The sequence below is a fragment of the Rhea americana genome, unplaced genomic scaffold, assembly GCF_003343005.1.
Source record: "Rhea americana isolate MKP2758 unplaced genomic scaffold, rheAme1 scaffold_111, whole genome shotgun sequence".
NCBI classification, from domain to species: domain Eukaryota; kingdom Metazoa; phylum Chordata; class Aves; order Rheiformes; family Rheidae; genus Rhea; species Rhea americana.
In genome coordinates this window covers 1,439,106-1,463,024 of record NW_028185162.1, presented here as the reverse complement: position 1 = coordinate 1,463,024, position 23,919 = coordinate 1,439,106, and the positions used below count along the sequence as shown (strand labels likewise).

At 42.9% G+C, this 23,919-nt stretch overlaps 1 protein-coding gene across 4 annotated transcripts in view; it reads right to left on the bottom strand.

Moving 5' to 3' along the window:
* Positions 1-23,919, bottom strand: part of COL26A1 (collagen type XXVI alpha 1 chain) — a 178,712-nt gene that overhangs the window by 134,139 nt on the left and 20,654 nt on the right. For 3 of the 4 annotated variants that reach the window (XM_085315201.1, XM_085315218.1, XM_085315224.1), the window contains exons 2-3: positions 19,072-19,194; positions 7,269-7,372 (exon numbers count right to left, since the gene is read on the bottom strand). In XM_085315201.1, coding sequence (XP_085171327.1) covers positions 7,269-7,372; positions 19,072-19,194 — 227 coding nt within the window. The remainder of the gene's footprint in view (positions 1-7,268; positions 7,373-19,071; positions 19,195-23,919) is intronic. The other variant, XM_085315209.1, reaches the window with a different exon arrangement.

Below are 23,919 nucleotides of genomic sequence, written 5' to 3'. Positions count from 1 at the left end.
ATTCCAAATTCAAGACTTCACTTTGGTATAACAGTTTCAATAACGGTTCAATAACCGGTCAGCCAGAGAGGTCTATGAGCACTTACAGAAATCTAATAGCAAATACTTTCTAAAAGCTCTCAGCTCCACCACGACCGAATCTTTGTTTGGTCACAACAAGGGAATTGCAGTACTCAAAGTTTCCGTGCTTAATTTCTCCTCCATTTCCAACGCTCTCCCATGAGGAAGTCCTAATTTGATAAAACAATACCAGCACCACAGATGAAAATGAATTGGCAGCATTTACCATTCAAGAGTCAATTCCCTTTTGGCATACAAGTCAAAGGTCTGCTTTTTTTTCCCTCAGCTCTCTTTACAGGTTCATAGCAGAGTTCAAAGAGAACCCCATGACCCTCTAGGCCAATTTCCTGGTGGGCAGGGGCCTGAGAATTTTGCCTGTCTAATCGTGAGAGCAATACATTACAACTTTCTAAAGAAATCACTCTCTTTCTGTAGGTCTTTCCTTACTTGCTCTTTTTAATCTGCTTTGCTGAGCTTCTTCAGAATTGCTACCCTTTTCCTTTTTTTAGGATGGTAAGTACTCAAAGCAGGCTTCAATGACACCAGCATTGCCAACAAGAGCTCCAAACACTGACGGACAACATCCTTGACAACAGTCGCTCCTATTGTAGCTTAGTAATTCAGTGCTTAGCTGCTGCCACCAAAACGGCTAAAAAGACTCTCAAGAGACTCCCAGCTCTCCCAGCATTAAGGCAGAACCAATCTGTATCATCTCTAACAGGCATGACTGGTGTCTTTCAAAAATGAAGACTACCCAATTCTGTGGGCAATCTGTTCTAGCAAGTCACCATCTCTGGTCTTCCTGGCAATTCCAAGATCACATTTGCTATTCCACTTGTCTTCATATGCTAAAGACAGTTGTAAGGATGGTGAAGAGGAAACTTTCCACTAGCAGCAACAGTTGCTGAGCCATGGAACAGCTGTACCTCGCTCCTGGTATCCACTAGAGCATGCTCTTCCAGAGCAGTGGGAACTCAGATGCTCAGATCAACTAGCCTAGGACTTCCTTTACAACTCTAATCTTCCCTCACTACACCTCACCCCTCCCCAGAAATCATATCAATTATTTATACAAGCACCAAAAACAAAGCAGAAGTTGGTAAAGATGCCCCAGATGTTTGCCTCTTCCCAGATAGCAACTGGCAGTATCCAGTCAGTCTGATGAGAAAGAAGTAACAGAGGGTAGACACACAAGTCATCTACGGTATTTCAGTATATCCTGACTAGTATATCAGTACAGTATACCCTGAACCCCTGGAAAGACCTTTGACTAGCAGCCTGGTCCTATGTTAGCCCTAAGTTAAGGCTATGTCCATTCCTGATTAGAAATAATGCAAACAAATAGGTAAGCCATTAAGTGTCAGACCCACTTGCTTTTAGTTAATTTAAGAAACACATAGTTAAGAGAAACAAAAAGCTTGTTGAAGCACGCAATATTTTTAAGAAAGCAAGCAAATAACTTATCAAACTAAAAATGATTCTCGACACAGAGTAATTTGGTGGAAACTAAAAAGAAAAGGGGGAAGAGAGGAAAGAGGCAATGTAACAGTATGGCATACAGCTTTTCTAATTATGTTAAAATAACATCTGTAGATACTTAGCAATTCAAATATTTTGACATTAGGTGCTGAATAAAATTCTCCCTGTAAGGCAAGGGCAAGAAAAATAGGACTCATTTGCTGGAATGCAGTGTCAAAGTCTTTGGAAAACTGTAATGGGATTTTCTTTTTTTTTTTGACCCTGTATTGAAAGAGAAAATGAACRTTTAGAAATTGTTTAAGGAGTCACTCAGCACTGATGCCAGAAAGCTCTCTCAGCAGGCTGCATATTCTTCCAACAGTGACCGCACACTCCAGGAACTCCTCAGAAAATTTGATCAAGAGTGACACAAATGGTATGCCTGAACCCAAAGGTTGCCGAGTGGTCAGTATGGTGATGGTAGTAGATAGGAATCGGATGATACATCATAGAGCAGTTTGGGCAACTTCTTGTGGACCTTCTGTCTTAAAGGCTACCAGATCCATAAGCAGTTAGAAGTTTAACAATGTGTGAGTAAACTCAGAAAACACTGCTGTGGAAGAAAACATTAGAGTAGATACTATCTAAAATCTATATACACAAACACGACTTTCGGAAAGCTGCTTTCATGCATCAACAGTTCCATCACAGATGATTACCATGGTTTTGGTGGGGTTTTATGAAACTTTTTGAAAGTTGGTTTACATAGAGTTAGTTACCACATTTTTACTACTTACTTACCAATTGCTTTACTAACTAGGTAATTATTAACAAGTTCAGGCTCCAAGTAACAATCTATAACATGTATTCCCATAAACTCTTACAACTTCTAATAATAATTAAAACTTTCAAATGAAATTTTTAGAAATAACTGTGTTGTAGAAGAAAATGTTGGATTTTGAGACCTCTTAAGTCACATTTTACCACATTATACAAAACCAGTCTCTAGTAAAGAGCTGCACCTGCGCTGGTTTGTATTAGCTAGATCCAAACTGGACAGGAAGGTACATCCTCTCACAGTGCATCTGCAGCACAAAGCTGCCCTGCTGGCCAGACAGCACTGAGGTAACTTCTGGGAGCATTTCATTGATCAAATGGAGGAGTTGGAGCCTACTGAAATGGGAAAACATCACCGTACTAGTATTTAAGAGCAACAGGATGTGTATGTTGCAATGCCTCACTCAATCTTCACTATTCTTCTCTTACAATTTGCCAGTTTCTAAGAGCAAGATGAAAAACACTCAGCAGCAGCTAAGCAGTAAGGAACAAGGAGGAACAAGAAGGAATTGAAGTTCTGGAACAAGAAAAAWTCACAATCTCAACTCCTGGAGAGAACTACTGGGATATTAGGGGTAACATTACTCCACAGTCTTTGCATCTTGTTTTCACATAGATTGACAGCTCTTTGTTTCATAGGCCACAGTAAACTTTGACCTGGAAAAATGAGGTCCCATCAACACCACATTAAACATCAGCTGCATTTTAAAGCTGAGAAACAAAAGTGAATACCTGAAAGTTTGAATGACCATTAAAGACSTCTAAAAGGAAGGATATTCTCACGGCCTCAGCAAATTCTGCCTCATAATTGCATTTGCTAACATAAGATTTTCCCTGTATTGCTGTTCTGCCTTTCCCCTCCTGAGAAGAATCTCTCTCAGCAGGCAGTAAARAGAGAGTGATTTTGCACTCTATCATACTGAGAGCACCAAAGGCCTCATGCTCTTACTCTGCTTTGTAAACTATATGTACATGGGAATCTAACAGGTTGGAAAATATGAAGATGATAGCACACAAACAATAGTTGTTATTAAAAGGAAATAAAAACTATTCCAGAAAYTGAAGTGAGCAGAAAAAGCAAATTCTCAATTTAAACTATTTCTGAAGATGAGTGCTCAACTTCTCCTTCCCCCTCCCCAAATAAATAAAAAGAATAAGCCTCTCAGACACAGTAACATCACTTTAGCGGTGCAAAGCTGCTTCTTGCCCAAATAGTTAAGCTGTCTCCCATCAATTTGCTTCTGGGGTAAATAGGACACTGGCTACTGTCCCAAATTCAAGCAATACAAACAAACAAGAAAAATCTATGCAAGATTTGTAAAGAAAAATAAGATCTTGCCTGGCTGGGTAGCTCTAAGGCAGTGCTGAGCCCCTGAACTTGTGAGGGACACTTTCTCTCCCCAGAGATTTCACTTGCCTTTGAACTTTCAGCTGTATAGAAAAAAGGCCAAGTTGAAATGTCAGCATCATCTTGGATTCAAATCAATCAGTTTGATGCATGATTGCAATAGCTAAACCACTTCACCTCTGCACTGCCCTCATCCATATGTTCTTTATATCAGCAGTCAGCAGACTGGGTGGCTCAGTGGATTCATTTCCTGTCCTAGGCTTGGGCGCCAGTTTAAACAAAACAAAAAAGCCCCAAACTGAAAAATAAAAATTAGCATCTACTGACAGTTAAATTCACCAGACTTGTCTACATCAAGTCTCTTTCTCTGTCCAAGAAAGTTGCAAGAAACCCTTTAGAAAGTCCTGGTACAGCTGGTGATTTTTAACCATCTACTCGGCTAGCTGGTCACAGTTCTACAACAACACCAAAGGAATTGGAAACCTTTCAGAAGCTGGCATGCCTTCATCTGAAGGGAAGGTGGGAGACCTCTGAGCAGCATCAAGTTTAAAAAAAGAAGTTGATTGGAAGCTGCCATCCCCACCTCAGTAAATTAAGAGTCAGGTGAGGAGCAAAATCTGCATCCACTTTCAGAGCTGGGCTTCCTCCAGATGATGCTGCTCTTTGTCAGCTGCAATTCAAGAGTTAAATTCTCAAGATAATTTAAATCTAAACAACGTGCAGCCTTCAGCATTAAAGTAGGTGCCTGCCAGCTGGTGACAGTTAAGTGGTTACTTTCTCAAACTAAACTTATTAGCTAAGGGTCAAGACACTCTAATACTTGAACTGCATTTAACAGCTTGCTCTATCAGCAGTATGTTGCTGTGAAAGGGGAGATTTCTCATTCAGGGCATGTTGCAGCAAACCAGTCACATCAGGAGTCTGCAGGACTTTGGGGCTAGCCATCCACACAGGACTGCCCTCTTTGTCCAGCTCTGAAGCTGACCTGCCAGTTGGGAGATGACAAGGAAGCACACATGGCGGAAACAGTCGCACCATAGCCTCTGAATGATTGCCAGTCCTTTGACTTCTTTTCCTTGATTTGTCCCTCCACCATCCTACCCTCCCCACAAAATGCTAAATGAAATAAAGCACAAAAAAAAAGGGGGGGGGGGGCAAGAAGGCCTCACTAATGGGCAGCTAAAAAAAAAAAAAATCTTCCAGATGAGCTATGGTGGCTCCCTCAAAGACTCAAAGATACTGTTCAAGAACAGCACAAAAGGAGTAAGTATCATCCATCCTCACTGGGGATAAATGTGGGAATCAGTGGATACGATCTCTTGAATCTCAAGCTGCAAAAAACACCAGTCGGAAAAAGGAACCTCGTAGATGAAGGCATTTTGAGGTTCTACTCTGCTAATCTGCCGTAGCTTCATAACTGCACTTTTGTTTCAGTTTAGTTCTCCATTTTCTTTTGTCTGWTGTTTGCAGGAAAGACCCACACAGATGTAAGCTTAGAACTTAATTTATGGTAGGAGAGAGGGCAGAAAGGAAAGATTAAAAGAGACTTTCTATCAGGTTGCCAAATGTACCAAAAAGCCCTAAGAATTTCTTCAGCTTCATTTACTTACAATTCCAACTGACACTAGTAGTAAGGATTTACATAAGCAGCAAGTAAATACTTTGATTTTAAACCTGATGCTTCTAGACAGCTTGAGGTCCTGTGCACGCTATCAGTCAGTACTGCTTCTAGAAAGTAAACAGCACATCCTTGTTCTACCAAAGAGGGAGGAAAGGGTGAGGGTGTTTTTCTGTTTGGGGTTTTTTATTTTTATTTTTTTAAAAGGAACTGAGACTGTCAGTAGCTCCAGATGTTTTAGAGAAGAGGAAAAAAAGTTAAAAAAAAAAAAAAATCACACATGAAAGTGAGGGCTTGCTACTGGCTTTCTGCTCACATTCCACAGCCGCTATACGAGCCCAGAAGCACAGTTCCACCTTGAAAACTGACTGTGTAAAATTGTCACCTCATTCCACAGATCTGCTCCTGTGAGATCTTTGCTGACTTTCTCAAACAGGCTTATGCTGTCTTTATTTTCCCTGAACTCCACCGAGACAGATCTGGCACTGTGGGAGGGAGCTGGATTCTTTCCTTTCCACCAGCAGCACCGCTAAGCTGTAATCACTCACACCTGTCCAAACCTATGGACCCGAACGGGCAGCACACAAGCCTCTCAGGTCTCCATTCAGATCCTCAGCCAGGCTGAGCCACAGGTGCTCTGGAAATAACAGCTCTGCCATAATCCTTATTACCCTGCTGCCCTGCCTTGACAGGTAAGAAGTCCTGCTGCACGCACCAACTTCTCTTTCCCAAGCCCACTTACTTCAGCAACTTGATAAAATGCAAAGTTTTCTCCTGCACACTGTWATTTATAGTAGCTTTGCCACCTTTAAAAACTTTTCTTGAGCTTCTGAGAAGATACTGTTTCCTCAGCAGCCTGAAGGGAACTGCTCTCTGGAACCATCATTCTTTGCAACTTTAACAAGAAAATTTCCTAATTAAGAGATTTGTCTGAATTGTGTGATTAACACCAAGGTATAACAACACAAAAAAACCAAGGTGCAGCTACAAACCACAACATCTTTGAGATGCTGGACAGTCCCAACAACTTGTTACTAGCCAGCTGAGGCAGACTGCAGTGATTCTGGGCAAATGATTAGCAAACTCAAGGCTCCATTTCCCTCAAGGTCTCTGTCTCAGGACATGAATACACACGAGTGTGATTTGGCTGGTGCCTCAGTGCCTAAACCTGAACTTCAATGAGGAAGGTGGACTTGTTTTTAAGCCTCAGAAACAATAGTTAAACCAGAAACATCCCAAAGGAAAATGCAAAACAGGCCCTTTTTGTCTATCATGATGAGAAAGGGAGAAGCTTTTCCTTTCTTTCAGCTTTAGGAGAAGCCTTGCATTTTCCCCCCATGTGACAGATCAGATGCCAAACTCAGAACTGTTATGTGCACTGGGCAACCTGACTGTTGTACCTGTAAGTCAGGGTGAGGGATGGAAGGGGAACAGGAGGTGCCTAATTTAATTCACAGTTCTCTCAAACACATTTGGGTCTGGACCTTACAGGCCTAACTCTTGTTAGCAGCTATTCAGAGACCATCTRTCACGAGCTGCAGCGTCAGAGGGTGGGACAGGGAGAAGATGCGCAAGGAGAGCACATATTTTCTGAAGGACTGTGCAATGGGGATGCTAAACACGAATACACTCTACCTCAGTGGACATCTATAAACAGGCCATCCCCGAGTATCCGTTCCTCCATTACACTTCCCACCCGGTTCAGGCTTCTTTGCTGGTATTTAGCATGCTCTGTTTCCCAAGAACATCTTATGAAGCTTAACCTTCAGGAGAATGACTACGCATGAAAATGCGGATTATGAGGAGGAATTAAAAGAATACGTGATTTGTCCTTGTGTTTGAGAGGCACATACCACATGAAAGAACAAAACCCCACTCAGCCCAGCCAGTCCATCCATACATCCCYTTTCTGCTCTGTAAGGACAGATGCACTGCAAGGGAACTTACCCTCTTCGCAGTTGCTCCCTGTGAAGCCAGGACAGCACCTCCACTCCAGCGTGGTCACGGTTCGGTAGGACATTTTGTACGTGGGCCTGATAAGGGTCCTGTAACTAACACAAACAAAAAGTCAGCAGGCTGCACTTTCCTATCCGAGGCAATGCTGTTATCAATCCATCACACATCTGGCCTGGAACTACCCCTAGAGCACCCTGCCACTCTCAGCTGCAGAATAGAGATATGTAAAATAGCAGAGCAAGTGTTTACCACACTGTAGATCTGATTCTGCAGTCCTTATTTTTCCTCTTTAAACCCTCATACTGTTCTGGCTCTTCCCCAAAGTTCTCACCCAAACATCAGCAATATGCACTGCAGAGGGCTCATTGCTACCAAGTCATTGAGAGCAAAGAGGTTTAACGAAGACTGGCATTAGCCTCTTGCTCGCTGTGTACTAGGAGTTTCCAAAAATCTATTTTCACAAATAAAAATGAAAAATGTATAAACACTATCTCTCTTGTATACCTTCCCTTCTCCTGCTCTTCACCTCTCACATCCAGGGGAAAGTGCCCGACAGATTGAAAAGCAATCGGAACAGAACAGGCCAGGGTATGCACACTATAGTGCAACACACAGAGCACTCTCTTTTAGTAAGTGGCACAAGGGAATGGCTGTTCCCCCTAACTGCTACAGCCACTGACCCCTCTCCTTGCTTCTTCTTTCTGCATTTGCTTCTTTCATTGCATTAAGCAATGTTCTAGACTTGTTTTCTGAAGCACCCCTTCTGCACACAGCCCAGGCTCTCAGCAGTCTGGTTTCCACCCTTCGCACTTCCCTACAATGCTAAAAAGAACTTACTGCTCTCCTCATAGCAAGACCTTACACACACAGATGCGTCTCCTTTGAACAGTGAGCCCAGTGTGCAGTTCTTTCTTGCAATCTTACCCTCCCTAGGCTCCTCCTAACACCCTTCTAACACCTTTCCACTATACGTTCCTTTGCTTCCAAGGATCTTCCCTTGGCATTTCTCATTCCCATCTCCAGACGGCTTATCCTCAGCCTCCAAAATAAGCCTTCAGAAAGCCTCCTCACGGCTTTCTTGCTTGCTAACCTCAAATTTGCAAAAAATTCCTACAAAATCAATAAAATTATTTCATTGTCCTCCTTTCTTTACAAGACCCTTATGTAAAAAAGTCCCCTTTTCCACAAAATAAAAGAGCTCCAAGATTACACACATATTTGACTGTCCACTTCTCAGACTAGCATCCCTCTAGATAAAAGATTAGCTTTTCCTTTCCTGCATATTCCCATTAAAATATAGTTCATCTCTAAGTTATTCATTTCCATTTCCTATCATCAGAAATCATAGTCATGAGGTAACTGAACCTTTTATGCTGCAGCACCTCAGCATGACAAAGCAAAGATCATCATGACAAAACAGGACATCAATGATCTGGTTTCCAGCCCCCCCCCCCCCTTTTTTTTTTTTTTGTCCAAGTCAACTAGCTAACCTGTGCCTCAGTTTCCACCCTCTGAATAGGGTAACATTATTCTTTGCAGTCTAGGTTTCACAGGGCATATTTGTTAGCTCTGTGTACAGCACAAAGCATCTCCAGGGACCAAATTAAAAACAAGTATTGCCAGAGACTAGACAGCAATTTGCAGACACAACCAGCCCTGTGCAAGACACCACAGTGATTCTGAAATCAAAGAAAGATGGCAAGTTGCATAAATCTCAGCTTTTGCTTTAAACGACCGATCTCTCAAAGTCGACAAATCAGAGTTTTCCAGTATACAGCCAGACAAATCACTGCTGCTATTCATGAAGTTAAAAGCAAACACAGAAGTCGTACTCCACAAGTTCCCCTCGAAATTCCTACTCCTATTTAACAGCCAAAGGAATTTGGCACATGCAGGGAAAGGCTGAAGCTTTGGGATTACAGTGTTGCAGGCTGCAGCTTTATACTTTTCTCCCAAGACCATGCAAGATAAAAGTGCTGTAGTGCACCGATTCCTCTGGGAAGAGCATCCTCCCGCAGTGCTGAGAGTCGCCAGGAGACGGAGCACTGCCCCAGGCCTGCCCATACACATGGTGGGAACAGAGACAGAAGTTGCATGAATCCAACCTGAAACCCCTCCAAGGGGTAGCAGGTACAGGTGCGCACACCAGATAGCACTGCAGCGACACTGGCAATGTTATTCYAAAGAGCAGTAACACACGCTTGCCAGGAGAGGCAGCCCACGTGTGTCTTGGAAAGAAGGCAGTATCTCAGTCTCAGTTAATGCAAGCTTTGGGAAACTAATTTCTCCATAAGCTGTGACTTGTTATTTACGTCAGCTGACAAATACAGACTACCTTCTCCTGTAGCCACCAGAGAAGAGGGTTGCACAAGCTTCCTCCTGAACGCACAGTAGCCTGCACTTGGAATGGCTTTGCCCAGTAATGGAGAGTAATGCAGTCTCCCTGGAACATTACCTCCTCACCCTCCAAGTCGCCAAAAAACACACCAGTTACTGCAACTGCAGTCCAGCTATTTGTCTAATAAGGACTTGAGACAGTCAGCTCATCGCACTTAATTCTTTGCACTTCTGCACCCAATGGTATTTAGGAGTTTGCAGTCACTAGCGAGTTTCATGACCTACACCCCTACATTGATGTAAACAGACCTTTAGTGCTTTTTCATAGATGCACCTAACATATAGAGGCTTTAAATATTTTGCCAAGGGTCCCTCAGAACAGCTCTGGCAAAGTTTAAGAACAGAACATGAGCCTCTCGACTCCCAGTCTTGGCATTGGACTCAAGACATCTTGCTACRCTTAAGCCCTGAACCATCAGTCAGAAGTTCATGACTTTGTCCCTAACACCACGGTTAGATTTGACCTTGAGATGAAAGTCTCCATTCCCATTACCACTGGCTGGAGCCAGTTAGTCTCCAACCACACCGTGATTTTAAAACTATGTTTCTGCCAACGCCAAGATGTTAAAGCTCTTTCAAACTTCATTATGAAGTGTGGAGAGTGGCTTGAGCCAGATTGGAATCTTGGCAGCACTTCTATATTAGGGAAGTAGCTATAGTTCTAATCCTCAAAAGAACAAGGACTTCTTAGGGCATGGCAAACATGGAGCTCAGCTGTCACAGTCTACCACCCACCCTGAATTTCCTGGAAGAGTCCTGATGTTTGCAGTTCTGTTCAGCATTGTGCAAGTCAGACATATGAAGAAGCCCCAGCTTGCTAGGTGCTCAAATTTGCTCTAATGTTGCTCTGTGCTTCAGAGTACTGTTTTTCCTCAATCATGTCACATGGCACTAAGATCTGCTGTCACATGTATCACCACATCACAACATGCAAGCTTCTGTGATTCTTATTCCAGAAGGGGAACAAATGCTTTGGCAAAGCATCATCACCATCTCTGATAACTGAAAAGCTGAAGGAGAGAAAGAAACATGGAAAAAGGAGAAGAAAAAAAGATACCTGTTAAGAAGCCTTAGAATGAACAGGGATGGCAAACAACGGGCAGAAAAAAAAAAAAGGCTGATAGGAGATTAGGAAAGACTTTCCCTTGGATGTCACCCAAGCCACAAGCACTGGCATAGAAATACTGTGAAACCATAGTAAGATGTTAGGATGAGCCACACTTCTTAGGATGAACCTGCACTTCTTTGTTTCCCAGCACACACAGTCTCTTTAAGCAGAGGCTTCCAGGTACTTCACAGAGAAATGAACTACCAGGACCTGCAGCTCTACAACAGAGTCAACATCATTTACCCACATATTTCAGYGTGACAATCCCAGGGAATGGGACAGCATGTCCAGACTAGCACTGGTGGAAGAATCCAGAAGTCTTAACTAGCAGCCATTACCTTTGCTAGATCATATGCTTGGTGTCCTTGGAGGCTGCCTGATCCATGTCAGACAAGCTACAGCAACTCATCAGCATGCAATTCTTATTTCGGAAGCAGCAGAGACAGAGACTCTCAAATAACTGCCCAAGAAATGGTAATTAGGGATAGCAGAAGATGAGCGATTAACTGATTTGGGAATATGGACCTAGAAATGCTGGAAAGGTCAGGACACATTYAGGAGACAGGAGCCAGTAAGTCTCACACCCCAACACACAAGTGTAYGTTCCCCTTGCTCTCAAGGAAGTGTCAGTGAAGACAACAGCCAGACATGCCACAAGAAAAGGAAAGAGTGTCATATTCTTGGATCACAGCCTCAAAAATCAGGTCAAAGAGAAACACATGATTTCTGCCATGACCCAAGCAGAACAGCCTGTCACACACAGGAAATACTTTGCCTTTTTTGGATCTTGCCTCCCCTTTGACACTTCTAAACAAAATTGTTTGTACATAACTACCACAGGAGAAGAAAGGGGTCAAACTCAGTTCCTTATCGCAAGAGATAGTTTTGTTAGTGTTATTCATTTAATCATTCCAGTTTGTGCCCAAGGAGATCTCAGAGGTCTTCAGAGGCTTYGATTCAAGTCCCAGGTTGAATGACTCAGCATCACTTACTGGTAAGATTCAGGATATAAAGAGGAATGACCTTGTCTCTTAGACTGTCAAAGAACGTGAAAACCAAGAAACCTAAGCTTTCTTTCACCTACTGTTCTCATGGCAATGAGGAGATGTACCAACGCATTCAGAACCCCGTTAGATCCATCCCTGTACAAATAATTTGCAAACTGTCTTTGGAACAGGGGGAATCCATCACAGTTATGACAAGTGTTAACTAGGCAGTAAAAGAAATCAAAATAAAGCTTTGGTTACTCCCCTAATTCTTGGCATGCATGGCCTGATTAACAGGCATGCCAAAAAATCTAAAGTTCCCTCTGCAAAATCAGGATGTTCTGAAATCTGATTTAAACATCTCAAGTTTTGTACCCAAATCTTGAAGTACTTGGCTACTCTGGTAAAAAGCGAGATTGGAAATTGTTGGGAAGGTACTGACATAGAAAAGAAACTCCTWTGGGTGTACCAAGATAGTCCTCTTCTCAGGGAGGCTATCAAGATACATTCATTACCACCACCACCAGACAGACTGTCATAACTGCCCTCTGAATCTTATCAGACATTGATTACATCAGATAGTTTTCCTATGGATTACAAGCAAGGTACCTTCACTTTAAATCAGTAACACACAGCTGATGCAGGGGCAAGGAGTGCCCTTATCATATTCACACACATAAGCATGGCAGAGAYCAGCTAGACACTTGTGTTTTCCTCATTACTCTGTGAATCAAACCTGTGCTCTTTTCYGCAGCACTAGCTGTTCCAGCTTCCCTAGCACAAAGCCAGTAGTTTCCCAGGAGAAAACAAAATCAGAGGAGTTTCAGATGTGCTCCTCCAGAAATGGGGCAAAAAACAAAACCTGAAGCTGCAGGAGACTTGGAGGTCAATATGCATGTCTTGCCTTTGCCAAAGAGCAGAAAGCAGACTAGCTTTCAATCTCAGAGTTTGTCTGGTTTGCACCACATATCAAGAGCCTAGAAGTAAGAAAACTGAAACTTCCACACTTCCCATCCCAAGATGTGCAGAGCACCACTTTGAAGTACTTTACTGTCTCTCAGTCCCAAGAAGAAAGGACATGGAAACAGAAGTGTTTCATATCACCAGAGCAATCTGCAGCTCCTGTTTTTATTCACAGCTAGGTCTCAGTGCTATTGCTGAGCAGCACTGTGCTTCCCCACTGGCAAGGGGGAAGAGTGCCCAGATAACATGTCTGGGTAAGACAAATAGGCCTTCAATTAGCCTAAGGACACCTGTGCCCAAGCACAGTCTGCAAAGCAGATGGCTCTGAGCCCTGCCCAGAGAGCTCCCCTTCTGAAAGTATGGCTGTCCACACTGTTCCCAAACCTGAGAACACACCTTCGTGCGATGCTTCTAATCATTTACACAGCCAGGGCCTCTATCCTGCTCACAGTGGGACCATTCATCCTTCTCTACACCCTGTATGCATGGGAGGGCAAGCATCTTTTTCCAAGCATGTGACTCTGCAGCTTGGAGAGAAATAAAATAAAAGAATTCCTGTGTAATAGGACTTCAAATAGCAGTCCTAATGCACTGGAATAAGCTCTGGGATTTATTATTCAATTGACTGGAAAGAAGAAGACAGAAGGGTTTCCCTGTGGTGTTACTACTTTTAAAACTGAGAAACATCAACTACAGGCCAGTCTCTTGGGTGACATATTCCCAATCTCTGCTACTGATCCTGTAGCAATAAAGTCTTCAAAGGCAGAAAAGCTGAAATTGATGATCCTGCAGAATTCTTGCTTTGTTATTCTGAAAGCTAGCTTGTAAAAGTCTCTCCAGGAACAGCAATGTGCTCAGTTTAAGTGAAAATAGCAAACAAACCTGACCTTCAAGAATACTGAACAGCAAGGCTGGTCCATGTAAGATGTGCAGCCTACATACATTAGAAATGCAATCAAAAGCACTTATCTCTGATGAGATAAGCTGAACCAGCTAGAATACTAAGAAAAGAAGATGCAATGGCTGACAGTCAGAAAGGGCATCTCAGACTTGCAGCACTGCAAGAATGCTCTCCCCTTCTGTCTCTTCCATCATTTTTGGGTGATATTTGAAGTTAACATAAGAGTAACTTAATGTTTAGGATTTTAATGGCTCTCTTAAAAACTGGGAGTGGAAGACCTGTGGCCTTGTTCTGGTTGAAGCCTGGAGGCTAGGGATGCCCATTCCTGTACAGGCCAGCTGATGGTTTTCAAGGTGAATACCCAGATTCTCTAAAGCCAGAGGATGCTACAGAGACAGAATTTCTCAAAGGCTACCATGAAAAGAAGCCATATGGCCATTAATTAGGGCAAAAAAATAACAGGGTGAAAACTTGCCCAGCTTCACTGAGAATATTCACATTTCTAAAGCCAAACAAGTAGAAGAGGTGTCAGATCATCCAGCCACAATCTGAAGATGTAGCTTTTCAGGAATATTATAGAGAATTTCACAGTAACCAGAGATGAAGCAGAAAATGTTTGTCTTCTGAAAACCATAGCATTAAGTGATCTGCCAGGCTATACCTCACATTGGTTTACCTCTGACTGAGATACTATTTTACTGACTGCAATAGCCACACACAAATCAAAAGTAGGACTCTCTTGTCTGACTAGGGTATAGCAAGAAATTGTCCRGCTCTCAAAGGTCATAAGACACACTAAGACAAAGAAAATTTTGCTCTCATCTCACCATCTTGAAGGTGAGCCTGAAGGTGAACCACCAGGCTTAAATACACAGCACCACTTGACCACAGGCACAGAAAATCACAAAAGTTCCAGCAAATGAATGCTCTCAAATGCTTTTCTATGAGACCAACCTTCTCTGTGAGCCTCTAGAAGGGTACACTCCTAAGCATGGTAGAGCAGAGCCTACAACAGCTGCAATCTTTTTGTTGTAGCTGTTGCAGTCAGATGCAAAGTTTTGGTAGGAGCTGGGTGCAGCCATTCAGGCAGCAGAGACCCAGGGATTAGGTTACTGCTGAAACATCAAGCAAGCGACTCCTTTCCTTCAGATAGATAAATGGTATGCAATTTTTATAACGCATTAAGAACCAGCCAGACTACTGGAAAGCTGCCTGTTCACTTCATAGCATGACAAAGCAAAGGCATACCCTACGGCGAGCAGAGGTCAAAGCCCTCACTGGACAAATGGAGAGAGTTCAAGAACAGAGATCTGCTGAGGGAAGGTCTCTAGCCAAGACAGCTCTAAAGCAACTCAGCACCCAAGCTAAATAAAGAGTCAGAGGTAGGGGGTGGGAACAGAGCAGCTCATCCCATCCAAGCCAAGATGACGACATTCCTGCAAAAGGTGTACAGCTGCCAACTTCCCAAGTGCAAGTGAACAGATAGCAAGGACATCACACAACTGAAGCTGCTAGGCTGGGGATCTCACAGACACTCTTCTGTCAAAGGCTTGAGCCTGATCTGCAGTTTGTGCAATAAAGAAAAGAAATATAACACAAATCAATGGGATAGAGAAGATAGATTAAATTTTTGTCTGGCCACACTGATGTTTGCTTGTAAACAGAGTTTCTCTAATGGAACGCCTCTTTCAGCGGTCACTGCRTGGTTGAGAGATGCCTTTGTTTTTTGGCTGGTGTCCCCATTGCTAATGGGCCTCCTGATAATAGATGCTGGCAGAATTAAAGTTCTCCCAGATTTGGTTGACTCCCTGTAAACAAGGAGATGAAAACAGCTTATTTCAAGTCACAGCTGGGAGAAATACTATAAAGCCAAAGTAATTCTGATAGCTTATTGATATTTTGTGTTGCTCAGTCATGCATAATACCATATGAATCTGCTTGTGCTTTCCCTTATAGTTCAAGATCAGGCACCACAAATATCTCTGATAAATGTATAGGAGAATGGCCAGAAGACTGAGTTCATCTTTCATGCAAAGGGGAAATGTATATTTATACTACCTAAGCAACCACAGCGGTAGAGCATGGCCATTTCTAGCCGCTAACAAACAGACCGAGTGTCTCTCATGTCTTGAAAGCGAGACTTCCAAAAAACCTGAGATGACAGAGGTGCTGATACAGAAAAGGCAAGAAGGAAACAGGAACAATCCTGTTCGAGGAGCACAAAAAACATCGGCCCTATAAAGCATTCCTACTGGAGCCATCATGTAGAGCAGAYAGAATGAAGAAGGCAAATTTATGCTTGCATCTAAGACTGCAGACAGAATAGAGAAGCTCCTTCATATTGTAGGAACACGTTCAAGGACTGATGAGCTACAGCACTAATGTTTTAGCAACACCAGGGATTCTTTCATCCCCCTTCCAATCAAGCTGGTGCAAGCCCTCCCCTGAGGTAGGACAGAACACTGAAATCTGATACTCCTGACTGCTTTCCCCTGTTGAAGGTATCTACTGAGGACATCCTTAYTCAAGATGTCTGCCAAAGAAATGAATGCCTTAACCTGTCAAGTGATTGGGGCATGCAGCATTTCTGGTATTTAATCCTGCAGTACCAGGACTGGAAGAAGCATGGGCAGAAGTGTCCTTTCCGAGAGCCGTGGTGGAAAAGCCCATGGACTCAGGCTCTGCCATTCCACACCCACCATGCTCTGAAACACAAGAGGTAATATTCCCACCTGCAGGGCAAATACTCACAGAAGCCTTCAGCCTTCACCACAGACGGTAGGTCCATCATAGGAATAACCAGTTTCCTGCTAAAAAAAAGAGCCCAGTTTCCAAGCAAATGGCTCCAGTAACTAGACTTGCTAGGGTAGCATTTCTTTTTCCCTTTGAAAAAGTAGGTAGAGAATCACTCTCAAACCCATTAGCACAAAAATTGAAGTAGAGCACTTGAGTTTAATTTTCTTCTCTGATGAATACCATATTTGTCTTCTGCAGTAGTAGTCAGAGACATTGCCCCAGGAAGCCCTGCAGCCTGGTATAAACTTGCATCCCTTCAAAGCCAGTTTCTCAATGAAAAAAAAGAAGGAAATAAAGTATAACACTTCCCTTGTGTTCAGGGGACTGCACTCAACTACCCCATGACTCTGGGGACGGTCTTTTCCATTGCTACCTTTAGGAATTTGTCACCTGACAACAAAAAGGAGATGAGTGTTTTTTGAACAGAGTTTTGATTTTGGTGGAGGGGAAAAAAAATGCGATTGTTAAAAGCTCTCATTTTTTTATTTCAGCTTGGCTGTAAGAAATTTATTCACACATCCCTATGTGCTGGGGCTTTGGCTTCACTGTCATTTGCTCTCAGGGCTCTCCCCTCTCTGCAGTGGCCAGTACAACAGATTATCACGAACTGGTGCGTGCCACTTCTGCTTTGCCATTGCTGGTAACCTGATTGGCTTGGGCATCTCTGTCAGCAGCTTTCTGGGAGTCCTCAGAAAAGGGAGCTCCAGGGTCTCTTTACTCCACRTAAGCATGTCATCAAATGTATGATTAGAGGACAGATGGTATAGCCATTTCCTTGGAAGGGTACTGGTTGATTGTCTGTCTTATGCTCAAAGGGAGCAGAGCATTAGCATCCTCATGACTCTTTGGGTAGGTTTCCTCCTAGCAACTGTCTTCTAGAAAGGCATCTCCTGCCAGCTGAGCTTTCACCAATTGAGATCTTAAATATCAATAACCTCAGCTTCTTTCTACAATATTTTCAAATAGAAAGAAAAATTGAGAAGTCTGCTGCCACTCTGCACTGTCTCCAAACAATTGGACACGTCAGGCAAATGAGCTGAGCTACACTTGAAACTGAAAATACTCCATGAATAACTGTGTCACAACAGCAAACATTTCTTAAAGCCTCTTGGTTAAAGCAAGAATCAATCTACATGAGTAACTGTAGTAGCCCACAAAAGGATTTTTACCAGTAATATGATCAATTGTTTGGTACTCATGCAATTACAGTGACGTTAACCAGGAAAAATAAGCAAGATTTTTGGCAAATTTTAGAGACAAGGTGAAAGCTCACAAGTTTCCAATGACAAAGATGTGCTTAAGTAGTCTGGGAAATTAAAAAGCTTCAACAGAATTTTGGACATAACAGTGTAAAATATTAAGGGCTTCAACCACAGCCTTGTGTAAAACAAGACCAAAGAGACACCAAAGCAGATAAATTACAAGTGAAAAATTTCAGACTGACCAGTGGCCAAGTAGAAACTAGAGAACCAACTGTGGTAACTGCCACATGGAAAACGTGAATTCCAGATGAATAGAATCACAAGAGCTGTTCAGCATATGCAGGATGCGCGTAGATTTGGGAGGTGGATATTTGAGTGTTTGTCAGTAGTTCGACCACATTTTGGCTAAATTATCAAGTAGAAGAGGACCTCAATCACTGTCCTGTGGGTGAATTGGTAACCTAAGAGTAATAAATGACTAAATCTTGCTAGCTAAATTACTGGCTTGTCTACATGGGAAACTGTTATAGAAGCGAGGTGTAAATTTACAGCACAATGGCTTTTCTGCATCAGYTCCCTAGATGGCTGGATAATATTATTCAGTTCTGAGAATGCCCTTCAGAGAAGGCAAAGCTAAACAATGTGAAGACATTTTGCACACAGAAAGTGGTAGCTTTGCATAGCTATTTCAAACTTTTTTTTCCCCATGTAGATGGACTCAAGACAATAAAGCATTGAAAAGCACAGAGGACTGATAGCAGACCAGGGGTAAATTTCTGACAAGCCACTGTSTCCAAGCCTTGTGTCTTATCTAGGGAGAGGTGATACTGCACTTTTATGTATGTCTATAAAGGATACTCAGATGTAGGAGCAAGAGGTGCTATAAGATAATTCCTTTCAGAAAGATACAGAGCACCTTGCTCGTGTCCATCACTGACTGCAAATAATTTGAGTGAAGCTTTCAAGTATACATGGGATATATACATATCCCATATTTAAGGGAATATATACATATCTATTTCCCTTAAAGAACTGAGTCTGAGGACTCAGTCCCAATCAACCCCATAGTGTTATCTATCTAGCATCCTCACCAACCCTGTTCAATCACATTGCACTCACAGCCTTTACTCTTATCTGTAGCCTCATGCTTGACTAATAGCAACCACTTTCCCAGGCTCCTATTTCCACTTCTCCACAGAAGACTGCAGAACAACCTAAGCTAAGAGTGTTTTGCATAGCGTGCCCCAATACTACATGCATCTACACGTGTAATTACTCTGCAGCTAACACCAATGATATTCCTTAGCTATACTCCCATAAATTAGAAGATGAGCATCCGACCCATTGAGCTCAGCCTTTGAAGCAGTGCTTAAGAGCTAACCAACCCAATGAAAAGTGCAGGGTAAATTGTATGTGCAGCATAAGACAGTAAGATTTTTACCTCACTAAATTGGCACAAGGTCCTGGCCACCGGCAGCTCTGATAAACTCTCTGGATCACTGTTTCTGACCCATTCTGCACTTGACAGGAAACTGTCCGAGTAACCGTATAGTGACACCAATGCCTGCAGAGAGAAAGGACACTGTTATTCCCAGTACCACAGCAAGCTGCACCAAAATATATCAGACTGCAATAAAAAATAAAAGTAACTTGGAGTAGGGTAGTTTCTTCTGCCAGCCATAGTAATCCTCTTTCAGTCTTAATTTCCCACCCCACCCTTTCCACCCAAGAGCTGCCGAGAGATTCCTGGCTTCTGCCAATCTGAATCACAAGAGATCCAATAAGGCTTCTTGCTCAGTTCTCAAGAGGCCAGAGATTTACAGCACATAATTTAGTTCTGTTAGTTATCATCATAAACAATAGGACTTCAGGGGGGAGAAGTCTTGCAAATCTCCTGATAGTCAGCTCCCATTGTACTGGTCTTAATTTCATCCTGTTCATCATGGTATCTTTCCCTGGCCTCCTACCACTTGAACAACATCTAAGTTGGAAAATTCTGCTTTTTGGTGTAGTAGGGTTCATTGTCAGCAGGACTGGAATAAGCTGGGTGCTGAACAAATATTGCTGCCCTGGAGAAGTTATGGTCTGAAAAWGGGCAAGACAAAAATGTGGGGAGGGAGGGAATAGAGTCTTATGCTCTCTTACAAGTGAGGAAAACAAGAGTAAGAGACCTCTTTATCCCAAGGCACATGAGAAGGCAGCACTGACGTGCCAGTCCTGTGAATRAGGATTCACAGAGTCCCTCTACCTTCATCCTGTCACGCTTGAGGAGAAAAAAAACAATACAATAAAGGTGTACTTTCATTTCCCCCTTGCAAGTCTCACTCTTTTTTACCAAATCCTAGTTCATATTTTTGCTTCCTAACTACACAGAGGTAACAGACTGGCCATCCACCTTCCCATTGAGTTGGGAATCAGAACTGGGGGCAGTAGCAGGCAGTGGAGACACTGCCCTGTACTCAGAAACACAAAGAGCAGATGCCTGATCATCCCCTGTGCAGGCAAGGGTCCCACTCCTCAGCCACCTTAACACAAGAGCACCAAGTACAGTCAAGCCCTTCTCCTCTAAACATTCTGATGGCTCCCCAACATTACACACCMGAACCAAACTTCTTGCACCATGGCAGTAAACACATTCCCTTCTTCTTCTGCCCACCTTCCAGGTGGCCATTCAATTTTCCTAGCATTTGCCATTTGCTGCGTTTGTTATTTCGTTTCCTGTTTGGATTCTCCCTCTATCCCTGCAGGAGGTTCTCTGCTCTTTGGCTAACTCTCGTTCCCATGACTAGGCACGCGTGTGCCAACAGCCGAGCCCTGCAGATCACGACAGGCAAGCGGGGCCAGCAGGCTGCTGGCCCAACCTCTGGCTGCAGGCAGACAGTGGTCTGTGCTGCTGAGCTGAGGTTTCTGCGGCACAGAGYTGAAAGCCACCCTGACACTGGGAGCCCCTCAGCAGCATTGAGACAGAGCCGACACTGCTCCATGCACTGCAAACTCACTTGTGGTTCCCCATAAGGAAACGTGCATTACAGCTGCATCTCAATCAAGCGCTTCCCAGGCTTGCTGGGAGATCATGGAGAGCCACTTCTCTCATATTTATTAGGGAATAATGGTGTATTTTCTGCTCTGCTTTTATGCCTCTATTCAATCAGGCATTAATGCAGCCTTCTGCTTTCAGGTCCTTCAGCTGGACCTGGAGAGGAGCTGACACCATGGGACAACACTGTGGGCAAGGCCTGGAGCAGTCTCCCAGCAGCAGCTGTCCCAGTACAGGGCTCCTGCAGCCTTGCTTTGGAAACGGAGGAGCAATTTCTAAAAAAATTTAGCAGAAGACTGAATTAAGGATTCCACAGAGGATACCAAAATCATTTATATGGCCATATGCAGCAGAGGACTAATGATTTCATTGCTATAAGGCAAGATTATCAAAAAAAGTGCTATATTTTCCTGGAGTTTTTAATCAAATATTTAAGGAGAGACAAATACTTAGGCTGCCCAGTTATTCCCAGTAAAGTATAGTTGGGAAGTTAATACCTCCTGTGCTATAGATACAAACCCTGGACTCCAAGTCATATTCCCTCATAGTCAGTTGTGTCTACCAACATCCACATCATAGAACTGAAGGGCAAAATCAGGGGAAAGAAAARATTAATGAAGCCAAGATCACATGATGATAGCAGATTCTTTAACAGGCTCAACACAACTTTGGAACAAAGCTTAGGGGATAAAGCAAAAGAAACATGAAGAYAGAAAAAGAGATGGCAACTGGGATAATTTTTCAGGCTAGAGTTTTGCTTTTAATTTCAAGGGCGCACACAGTATAATCAGTCCCCTTTTTATCTCACCTAGCCCTAGTCATAGAATTTGTTCAAACAGGTATTGCAGGGTAAGACTGGTCTAGTACCTCCTCACGACACAGGAATATCCATTTGAAAATGGAAGAAAAAGTAACCAGGAGAAAGGACAAGTATGGAGGAGTGGAAGAAACCACAGCTACATGCTATTTAACTCAAGTACGTTTTTAGCACAGTGCTAACGGCAGTCTGAGGGACAGCACAACCCTCCTGCACAAGCCCCAGGACAAAAACATCATGTGTCAGGCAAAGCAACCGTGCATATACAGAATATGACAGGATAACGGCAAGAGCATATGTCCCAAAATTATGAAAAACAAAACTTCTTATTGACGTGCAATGAGGAAAAGAATTGGTCCAACCACAGGAGAAAGAAYGAAGCAGTATTATGCACACCAGCAAGATGTAACAGATCAAGAACAGACATGGATACTAACAAACTCAGAATAAAGTTACCAAACATTTTAAAACAGAGCATATTTATTGAGAACTTGAGGGCCTGTCCTCACATCAAGAACATTCTCCAGCTTGCCAATGAAATCCAAATAAATTGAATATTTATTTACACACAATATGCCTTCACTGTTACATAGCTTGCATACATACGCCCCTCTAGCCTTCTCCCATGACAAAGTTTCATTTGCAAAAAAAGTAGTTTCCATTATGTGGAGTTGGACTATCCCACACTGATACTATTCCACTATAATCCTGCCTTTGATGCACTTCTGAGACAAACTGTCCCATTTTCCTGGAAAAAGACAGTATTCTGAGTCAGCCCAAGAAAATGCAACTGTGCTAAAATCAAAACCCTACACAGTTGATGCTGAATCTGGAGAGCTTCACGTTCCTGAAGGTGAACAAGGTGGCAAGGGGAACGAAGAGATGAACAGCACTACCCACCCCTGTACACCACGCAGGGTCGGGGAAGGCAGCTTTGGAGGCACTCTCCACTTGCCAGAGGGTATCTGTCAGTCTATCTGCTCTGGATAACGTGTAATGGAAACTCCAAATTGCAATTATCAAAGAGAAAATAGAAACCAACCAATGCTCCTCTCAGTCCTTTCCCTGCACAGACCCAGATTCAACTTCATCTTGGTCCTTCAAGGATTATTTTTCAACCTACTTTGGAGTCTAGCACACCACTAAATACCTCTGTGGACCTATTTCTAAGCAGGTGGCACCAAACAGGTTGTATCAAAAACTTCACAAACAACTGAATATTGTAGCTACCTAGAAAAATGTTTTCTCCAGGCCTTCAGTTCATCAGGTGCTGCCAGCATACATTCAGATTTTTTTTTTTCCAAATTTATCCATAACAGCTGTTGCCAAAGTGGGTCTCTTGCACATTTACTCTACTCGGTCCTTAGAATAAGTTTTGCAGGCATATATATACCTAAGCAGGTCAAAGGAATTTAGCCCTCAAGTTGTCATTCCAGTCTTTAAAAAAAAACCTTTCTCGGAAGTGAGGCATGCTGCTGGACAGAGCTGGTTACACTCTGGTGACAGAGCCTCAGGCAGTGGTAGGAGGCAAAGGCTGCTCCCACACTCCAGTTAACATGAGAGAGGTCTGCACATTCATGGATGGGGGGAGAACATTCCCAGGTTCATTTCCTCAGATGACCTAATCAGGGGCCCATAATAAAAGKGAGCAATCTTTACAGGATATGAGAACCTTCCTTGAAGGTTCTTGTTTCATCTGTTTCCTAGCCTGAAGCTATCACCTGGTTTGCCAGTCTAAACAGGACTAATAGTCTACAGCAAAGAAACACATCATTCAGTTATATCTGCAGGTTAAGAATAAACTTCCACCTTCTTCAGCTGGAGTACTGACTGCAATAAAGCAACACAACACTTGTCACCTCAGCACTCACACTCTTCTTTAAAGCAGCCAAAAGCTTCTGTGAACCACAGCATGGATCTTGAGGCGGGAAAAAAATAAAGTCAAACCACAAAGACACTTGGGGAATCTGATACAAACATAGATTTTACTAACTTCTTGCTTTACCAAGAGAAGGAAGACTTCAATTACAAAAGGTACCCACCCAGGAGTAAGAGATACATTCCTATTTGCAAAATATTATGCTCTTTGCTTCACATCAGCAGCAGCACTTTCTTAAAAATGTTAACTTTCAGGCTGTTGGTTTCCACTGGGGCACGTAAGCAGGGGCGGTAGAATAACTAGAACGTAGCTAATGATGCATGAGGGTACACAACTTGGGACTCATTGTAGATATAACAGCGCAGTGAGCAAGTCTGAAAGACAGACAGACCCACCCCAAGATTTCTTCTTGCAAGCCAGAAGCCAGTAAGAACAATCTCCAAAACACAAGCAGGATTCAGAYGAAGTGACGAAAGGCCCCATCATGGCTTACGGAGATTATAAATGACCCTTTATATTACATACAGATGCTAGCAAGAAAGGTTTAGGACTTTTG